Source organism: Stigmatopora argus, chromosome 8, assembly GCF_051989625.1.
Source record: "Stigmatopora argus isolate UIUO_Sarg chromosome 8, RoL_Sarg_1.0, whole genome shotgun sequence".
NCBI lineage: Eukaryota > Metazoa > Chordata > Actinopteri > Syngnathiformes > Syngnathidae > Stigmatopora > Stigmatopora argus.
This window is the reverse complement of record NC_135394.1, coordinates 10,690,009-10,699,584: the sequence shown is the minus strand read 5'-3', so window position 1 is coordinate 10,699,584 and position 9,576 is coordinate 10,690,009. Positions and strand designations below refer to the sequence as shown.

Genomic DNA, 9,576 nt, shown 5'->3' with positions numbered 1-9,576 from the left:
TTTCAAATTAATTTGGATTTCTGGAAATTTCTTCAAAAACAAAATAGAGTATGGCAAAAAATCTTGTTTTTCAATTTGTGTATGGTTTCAGCAAATGTCTTGCCTTCGATCATGCAGTCAACTCCTCGCCACTGTAATTGATAAGTACTGATAAGCACAACTGTACTAAATTATTCATTCCTATTCCGAGTAATAATAATTTCAGATTTTTGCTTTGTAAACCTTTATAAGGCACGTGACCGTTTTTGATCATTAAAAGATAAAACAAAAAAAACATAACCTCTTAAAGACCCGTCATCTACATATACAATATTAAAATTTGATATACAAACATGGTCGTTGTAACCCTAAATGTGATTCCAGATATTTGGATGCTAAATCTGAATTATAGGAATTATTAGTGAAACTAAATAAAAAAATAAAAAAACAGAAATGCATTCTGACGATGGCCGCCACTGAGTTAATAAGAAAGTGACCCAAAAATACCGCAAAAAGAATAGGCAGTAACCGAAAATCTATAGGAGGGTACACATGCCATCAATGGCAGCCAATGAGTTAAGTTAAATGAGTGAGGGCTACCGCAGTATGCTCAGCTTTTTATTTTAACGCAAGATGCTCATTTACCGCATTCCAATGTGTAAAATAATGCTTTCAAGAGCTGGATTAAATACAAGTAGATGTAATAATTATGTTCTTGTGCCTCCTCTTTCCCACAACAAGCAACTTGATGATTCCCAAGCATGTTACAGTCTGTAAAACAAGGATTAATTTATTCGACATAGCCAATTCTGCAATGAAGACAAAAGATTACAGATAAAGGATACCATCATACAGTAAAAAAAAAAGCTGCACTTGGAGTCACATTTCCTGTAGGAAGTTCATGCTCTCAAGTCGAAATTGCAAAACAGTAGATTTAAATTCCTTGGAGGTTTAGTCTGGCCAATTTATTGTATTTGGTGAAAATCTCTTAAAGTCTGCACTCTTGGCAGCATGTAAACATCACTTCGTAATGGTCGTCAGTTGCAGAGACCACCAGTGACTGATCAGAAATCATAATGATGATGATAAGCTTCTTGCTCGTGTGTGTGTATTCCCAAATGAACTCTGTTCTCAGAGGAATGTACGCGCAGTGTGTGGGTGTAAGTCCCGACTTGTTGTTTATGTAAGGGTCTTGCTCAATACTAAAGTGGTGAAAGTCCTTTTTATCATTTCCTCTTGCGGTAATACAACTCGTCATCCCCAAATTTATATTTATTAGACTCCAAAAGCAATTATCTGGCTCTGCCTGCTCAGCAGTGTTGCTAATTATTTACTTGGTGATGTTCAAACAGGAATTTGGCAAATCCTGAAAAGAAAATGATGTCTAATTGTATCCAATCAATCAAAGATTTGGACAGAGCTTTTTATGATTTTGAATAGTAAGGTGCATTTTAAGTTGCTGCAATTGCCAAAATCATCAAACAGTGATTGGCTATGGTGGAATAATTCCAGTGTAAAATATCCACCATTTGCAAGATTACGTTGATTTTGGATGATATTGATGATTTTGCTGCCTAATCAAAATCACTTCAACTCAAGTCATCAATTTAAATGAAAGGATTAATACATTGAGAAACCAGATTCGTAAACTAGGGCAAAAGATCACATTGGTCCAAAAAAAATGGTATTACTGATTCTATCCCATTGACTTTTGGGCAAAGCAGAGTCATTATCAACAGCAGTGTATGAATATCAGCAGTTTAAATCAATCTGGGGTCTTCAGCAATGTTCCCTCTAATTTTTTGTTTGTCTGGGCAGAAAGACAACCTCACTGAGCACACTGAGTACCGGTGTGAGCAACATCATCATTGCTCGCTATGGGCACACACCAGTATCACACCTGCCATACGCAGGTGTATGTCTACTACACATAAATGATTTAGTAATAATAAAATGTAATGATTAATATCTATGAATGGGCGGCCCGCCGGATGAGTGGTTCGCGCGTCGGCCTCACAGCTAAAAATAAAAAAAATAAAAATTGGGATTTTATTTTGTGCGCTCCATATGATTTGCTGTGCGCAGAGAAGACGAGAGTAGTGCGTAATTGCGCACACACGCAGCTTAGAGGGAACATTGGTCTTCAGCGTTCTATTTTTTGAGATGCTTAAAAATCTCCCATTTACTGGAAAAAGAAAAAAGTCCACTATTCAGAAAATAAAAGCCACATGTTATGAGAATCAACTCATTGAATCACATGGGAACATCAAGTGAGACCATGGGACAAAAGCCCAAAATGCTTTCACAGCCCCAAAAAAAAACGCAGATATTTGAAGTGCTAGTATTTCCTTCAGGACCCACATGGTCATCCCTCCCGCCAATATTTCCATCATGTTTGTGTTGAGGCTTTTACGCAACACTTGAAGCGACTTTTGTATGTGCAACGTGAGCCAAGGATCTTTCGCGGGACTTATGTGTTAATAGATAGAAGACAGTTGCTGCAAGTTCAAATAGGACCCGTTATGACATCATACTTTTTCGGCATGTCGTCAGTTTTTCCAGAGCGAGCTCAGTCACACTTCAAAGGAGCTTTATTGTGGAAACATTCGCCAATTAATCCTCAGCTAAAGTGCATCTGAGGTCATGCTTTTACTTTCAATTTCAATGGGATGGAGTTACTTAACCAATTCCAATTGGATTTTGAATGCTGTTTTTTGGAAAGCCTGAGTCGTACTCATTGACAAATCTTAATGTTTAGCATACCTGTCAACCTCTGCCGATAACTGCCCTTATAAATGATTATGATTCCCCTTACAAACCCCCCAAAAACCTTACAAACACCGTACGGTGTTTGTAAGGTTTTTGGGGGGTTTGTAAGGGGAATCATAATCATTTATAAGGGCAGTTATCGGCAGAGGTTGACAGGTATGGTTTAGGTTAATTTGACTTCTATTACCGTCAACGGGAGCTACTTTGCATCTTTGTGTGAAAGTTTGTGCGGCAATTCTCACTCTTAAAACGTCTTTTGTTTTTGTTGGCGCGTTTTAGTGGAGACAAAGAGTTAAAAGTCCCTCCGCTCTCTTAGCTCTTGCAGGTCTTGACACCACTGGCATGTTACTTGATTTTTCTTGTTTCGCAATCCATCCGCAGTCATGCAATGGGATAAAAAAAAATGAAGCGACCAACTGGTTTTCTTGCAAGGACACGCACGCCGCCGCGTCTGCTTAACGACATAATCATGAAATATTATCCGCTCGTTTGCGTCTTTAACCTTTGGGTTCATTTTCTACTGACCTCGTTTTTTATTTTTTTTATTTTAAGAGATGCAGGGGAGACCGCCCAAGGCCGTGTATGAATGCTCAAGGAGTTCGTGTTTTGTGGGAATTGTGTTGTTTAAACAAGTCTGGCAGAGAATCACGAGAAAGTAACATGACAGAGTATCAGGCTGCTCGGTCGGTGGGGGCTGAGCCAGTTACACTTAAGAAGGAATTTAATGATTACAGACAAATAAGGTAAAAAAAAAAACACAAATGAACTAAAAGATGATGAATAACAGCTGATTGTGCTTACAGAAAGTGTTTTATTTTCATTCTTTTCTTTTAATGAGGGATATTACAAAGTACGATCGGAGTGTTGTTACAAAAATACAAAAATATTTTGCTTGTAAAAATTCTGCACCTGTATTCAAACTGATTCATGTCTCTTTCTAAAACACAATAATGAACATACAACAGGAAAATATTAAGTCAAACCCAAAATGATATATATTGTGGCTGAATTGTGAGGGTGTTTTATTTATTTATTTATTTTTAAATGTATTATTTGTTACATGAGTATCTTCTACTAGTGAAAATTAGGGCAATGCTGCAAAATAAAAACATGTATTTACTTGAAGGACAAAATGGTAAGCAATAATGCAAAGTTTATTTTTCCCTCAAATTGTGAAAATAAATCATTTAACTTTTTTTTTTAACATAAAAATATTTTTTTATATCGAAATGAATAGGCATGTTTTTGACAGTCTGTAATGGTTTTATTATATATATATATTTTATGAAAAAGGCCTATTAAAATGTTGTTACAGTAGGAATAGATTTTGAGATAAAAACACATTTTTTAACTTAAGTGAATGTAACAATTTTAATCTTTAATATTATGACAATACCTTCATTTTTCAAAGTTATATTTTTATAAGGATAAAATCCCCTATTTCAAAGAAAATTTTCATTTTAATGTAAGTTAGTAAAATTGCAGTCCATTGTTGTTTTGGGGAAAAAATGGATAGCAGGATTTGTTTTTAAAAACGTAACTAGTCTTAAGAAAAATAACTGTATTTAGTATGTACATTGCAAAAAGTAATTTACAGGTACTTAATATGTTTACATTTTTCTAGGAAAAAAATATTTTGCAGAGTTAAATGTTTAAGTGCTCTTTTGATGACCTCACTATTTTATAGACAATTTTTTCTATGATTTTTTGGGCCATTTCGCATAAATGAAATGTAAATCATTTTGGATAAACTTCATGACGAATGCATTTTCTAGCACACAATCTTTTGCCAAAATCATTTCCAGCAAAAAGACCAGCTGCAAAAAAATCACTGGAACTACAAAAAATGTGTTTGGCCCCTGAATCATTTTAGCTTTAAGGATACATCCACAGTCGAAAGCTGCTCAAATAATGGCTCATAACTTGCAGGCTCTTAAACATCACAGTTACAACAAACTATAACAAGACATTTAAGGTCATCATTGTGTGCTGCTGGTGCTTAAAAGGGAGGACATGACATGTCGTAAGTGTGATTTACTTTCTCAGCGACAGACACATTTACAAGTACTTCTTCTAATGCAATCCATGTGCTTTACCAAGGTTTCCAAGGCTCTTCTTCATCTCCCGCTGCTCATAACCTAGACAAAAAGTTCAAATTGTCTAATTATGTTTCATAAATAGTGCTTCCATGTGATGACCTGACTTATCCGTTTTTTTTTTTCAGACCCGAGCCATCATTATCCTAACTTGAGCTTTAAAAAAAACTCATTCATTGCCATTGATGGGAATAGTTGTCCAATCTATTTTGATTTGGAGAGGCTGGCAGCAAATATTCACTGCCAACCCTCCCATTCAAAAGGGATTGGATGCCTAAAGTGAGTCATTAAAAATGTGAAAACTAAAAGTCGGCAGATAAAGCAAAACTCGGTCATATATTCTTTATCCTCGTCATGACTAAAAAAATAATTCAAATATTAATACACTTCTGTACCGTAGTGCCTTGACTTGCAAATACCACAAATACTTTTTTGATATAGGACCCATTACTTAATCTTTTTTAATTCTTTTTTTCTGTGTTGCGAGCAAAAATGGACTACAGTAAACAAAACAAGTTGTGGGTAAATGTAAACTTATCTATTTATTGATGGACAAAGTAAATATTTTTTATGTAAAGGAAAGTCTATTCTTTCATAGAACATTTTATAGAACAATTCAAAACTTCTATTTTTCTAATAGATTTTTTTTTAATTGGTTGCGAAGTAAAGGCATTTCTTTTTAATTCAATGAAACTAATTGCAATGAACTATGAGCACCTGGCTCACACCCTCAACCATCTCTTAAGCACAACCGAAGTGCAGGCATGCCCACTGCTGGCTAACTCAGAACCTACAGGCAACAATAAGTGCGCAATGAATCAATCTAATAATTAGCCATGAGACAAAAAAAAATGTCTCCAAAGATAGATGCGTATACATTACTAAAATAAGCCCACCAAATGTCATTCTGATCCAATTACGAATAACAGAGGAGTAGGCATTTTAGTTCGAGTCCTTACCAAAAGAAAACAATAAACCAAGTGAGACCTTGAGCCCTCCCACGAGCCCGCTTTTGGAACAAATTCAACTCGTAAATCAAGTTCGCACAAAGCAGAGCTGGAGTTCGCAAGGCTTTTACCTAATTCTGACGCAGCATTCTCTCTTCCAAAACTTTCTTGGTTTCCTGGACCCAGGGGTGGTCCGGGTTGGCACAGACTGTGCGGGCGTTCGTACGTCCGGGCCTCTTTTTCATGGTAAAACTGCACACACACACAAACACAAACACAGACATCAGCTTTTCCTAATTTGAAATGTTTCCTGATCCAGCAGGTTATCTATCCAATTTCCATTTCTCGTTGCCAGATTATTAGGATTTTCAATTGTGTGTCTCAAATGAAAACAATGAGCTTTTGGACTCACACGACAGCCCTGATGTTGCAATCGCCATCTGTTTCCTGCATCCTGAAGCTCTCAACTCTTCTCTTGAAGTGAGTCCCCATCCCTTGAATGTGCTTCAAGCAGCAGTTACCGTAAGAACCTTGGTAAGGGGCACAAAGGGTCACAGGGTCTCGCGGGATGCTAATCAGCTTCACATTGTCAAAATCACTGTTTTTTTGTTCAATTTAGGTTTTAACCTTCTGAAGGCTCCACAGTTCTTCCACCATCATCTCACGCAAGGAGGACAGGGTTTGTATGCATTTAAAATGAGTTCCCCTTGAGCATTTGAAAATGTTATATTAACATTTTGAAAATCTTGATGTTATATATTTTTTTAAGATGTTACATACATTTTTAACAAATTTGCATTTACAGTCAAGCTTTTGATAACCTAAAGCAGGGGTCGGGAACCTTTTTGACAAAGAGAGCCACAAACAATTCATATTTTCCAATGTTATTCATTGGCAGCCATACTACGAATTTAAAAGTCAAAATACATACATGTAAACGAGTGCCTTTTCAATTATTTTTTGTAATTTCACCACTATTAAAGTGGAAAAAACTGAATATTTTTTAAAGATTCTTATGCTGTTGCTAATCAGTGAGAGGATGCATTTCATAAGAGTCTACTGCAAAAAAAATGAATATTAAAGCAGTTCTAGATGTAATATCTCAGTTCTGACACCAGCAATTTCCATATTTTAGCTCACAGGTTAGCAAAGAGCCAGATGCACCCATCAAAAGAGCCACATGTGGCTCTCGGCCAAGCCATAGGTTCCCTACCCCTAACCTAAAGAGTGCCAGATTTCAATTACAGTGAGTTAGTATTTAATCATATTTTAATATTAATATTTATCGGGTAATATTTTCATCAAATTGCTGGTAAGCCTAAACTTTCATTAGTAAACAAGACGCACAAAAAACTAATCATTCATTAAATTAATCATAAGTGTTTCTAAGTGGTTAGCGACAAGTGGTTAGAGACAAGTGCTTAGCGCGTAGGTCTCACAGTTTTTGGGTCGAAGGTTCAATCCCAGGCATGTTCTCTCGGAGCTTGCGTGGGTTTTCTCCGGGTACTCCGGTTTCCTCCCACATCTCACAAAACATTCAGGGTAGGCTAATTGAACACTCTAAATTGCCCCAAGCTGTGAGTGTGAATCCATCTTCTCGTGGCACGCGATTGGCCCCTGACATTGTTAGCTGGAATAGGCTCCAGCACCCCTCACGACCTTGTGAGGTTAAGTAGTTCATAAAATGAATGATATTATTAAATAAATAAAAATATTTCACACTACCGTATTGTATTTTACAACAAAAAAATGGCTACTTGTGTGTTAATATTGGTAAAATAGAACTAGTTTTAAATCCTGCACCCCAAAAAAGTAGTTTAAAGCTGTTGTCAGACTTAAAACAACTCATTTTATTATTCTTAAATTGTTGGCCTGTGTTACAATAATGAAGCGCCAAAAACCTTGTAAATTTAGACGGATAAAAATACACATTTATTTACCTAGCTAATTAATGGCATGGCAAGTACTTTAGTCTTTTATAGTCTGGTATGTAATGAAATCCAGGTTCAAGTTAAAAGAGATTTGCACTCTTTAAAGTACAAACATCAGAGCCTAAATGTCAGGAAGAATGTAGTTTTATAAAAAGCCGATGTTGTCACAACTTTGTTCAATTTAAAAACAACCTCTAGTCAAGAAAAAATGACATTTCCAAGTGACGTTCTATAAGCGACCCCGCCGCCTCAAACAAAGCCTTTAATGGTGCTAATGATTTGATCCACGCCACGTCTGGTGCCCCTTCGAACATTTTGTCAATAGAGTGACGTGCCAACCTTGTGCCACACACAGTGTGGTGCAGATGATCAGCGCCAGGAAAAAAAGAGCTTGGAATTTCATGTCGCTTCTTCCTCTTCTGCCTGGCTGTGCAGCAAGAAAAGAAAAGACATTTGGATTAAGCTGCATCCTTCAAAATCTTTTTCCAGCACTAATTACAATAACATTATTAGAATGCCTCAGGATTTGGGCTTCCCAAATTAATTACAGATGACTTGATGGGAAAGAAGGTTGGCAAAACGTACCTTGAGTTGAATTTGGTTGATTATCAGGGGTGTCCTTGCATGCAAGTGTTGAGTGGTCTTCTGGTTTTGTACATTTGAATTGTAGTAATCCCCCCCCCCGCCACACACACACACACACCAAGCTGAGTGGACGCACACCCAAACACAATCGTTTGCCACTCCTCCTCTGACAAACAGGATTCACTTTTGCAAATGCGGAGTGCAGCGGGTTGTGCAATAGTACGAGATTTACAGTACAAAGTTTGCTTTTTTGGGAGTGTAACGAACTCTGCGTTCCGGTAAAGATTCAATTACTGTAAATTGGAATGTTTGGAGGCAATTGGAGTACGTTGTGTTAGAAAAAGAGAATAATCCCAAAGTCCAAGTCATTTTGTACCCCTGCAAAGAATTGATTGAATCCAGATGTTGACAAGGTCTGCTGACGGGCTGGGATTTATTTGGAGTTTTTGTGGGAGTTTTGCAGGAAGATGACATAAATGAACCCCCCAGAGAGTGTTTTTTTTTTTGCATATTAACTTTGAAACAAAAACTGACATGATACATGGAGGTTGGGGGACAAAAATTGACCCCCAGAAACAAACAAAAGTATTTTTTTTTCTTGTTTTGCATATTAACTTTGAAAATATATATTTTATTGTTGTTCTGTTTTGCGTATTAATTTTCGACCAGCAAATAATCATAAGCATAAGACATACTGAAAAATGATCTAGCCAAACTGTTTTTTGTTTACTTTTTACTGTTTTGCATATTAACTTTGCAAATAATAATTGAAAAAAATGGACCTTTTTTGTTTGTTTTTAATTTGTTTAATTCAATAGCACTCCATTCTGTAGCTTTGTTTTCATAATGATTTTTTCCCCTCGCTGTCTTTAAGATTTTTGTTTTAACTTGTTGGACAAGAGAGTGTATTTATAGACTGAATAGTTTCTATGTGCCACATGGGAGTTTAGTCCTCCCATTGTGGTTGTTTATTTTGTGGTGTTTATTCTGAAAAAGTTGAAGAATAGAAAACAGTTTTGGGACAAACCTAAAGGACAGAAAAAAATGAGAGGAAATAAGGATAAATAAAGATAACATCATTAAATACGTATACATACTATCTAATGCAAGTAGTGTTCTTGTCTCTAGTATATCTAAGATTACCAGGGACAGTTTTTTTGTAGTTGAACCATTTTATTTGCACAAAATAATGGTGGCTTGAAACAATGGGCAATTAAAATGTATTTTTAAACACTTCGTCCCTTTGTTAGTGTGGTTTGGTTTTTTGGG

At 36.2% G+C, this 9,576-nt stretch overlaps 1 protein-coding gene across 2 annotated transcripts; it reads right to left on the bottom strand.

Annotated features, from left to right (window-relative positions):
• Window positions 1–3,539: 3,539 nt before the first annotated feature.
• On the bottom strand, window positions 3,540–8,387 carry ccl25b (chemokine (C-C motif) ligand 25b). 2 transcript variants are annotated; one of them, XM_077608131.1, is made up of 5 exons: window positions 8,308–8,387; window positions 8,062–8,149; window positions 6,204–6,321; window positions 5,923–6,043; window positions 3,540–4,886 (listed from the first exon to the last, which is right to left on the bottom strand). In XM_077608131.1, exons 2-4 carry the CDS (start codon window positions 8,123–8,125, stop codon window positions 5,923–5,925), a joined length of 303 nt encoding a protein of 100 aa, XP_077464257.1. In that variant the 5' UTR covers window positions 8,126–8,149; window positions 8,308–8,387; the 3' UTR covers window positions 3,540–4,886. The 2 variants fall into 2 exon arrangements, with proteins under 2 accessions (XP_077464257.1, XP_077464258.1); XM_077608132.1 differs by having other exon boundaries at window positions 8,062–8,145; window positions 8,308–8,378.
• Between the last annotated feature and the right edge of the window lie 1,189 nt (window positions 8,388–9,576).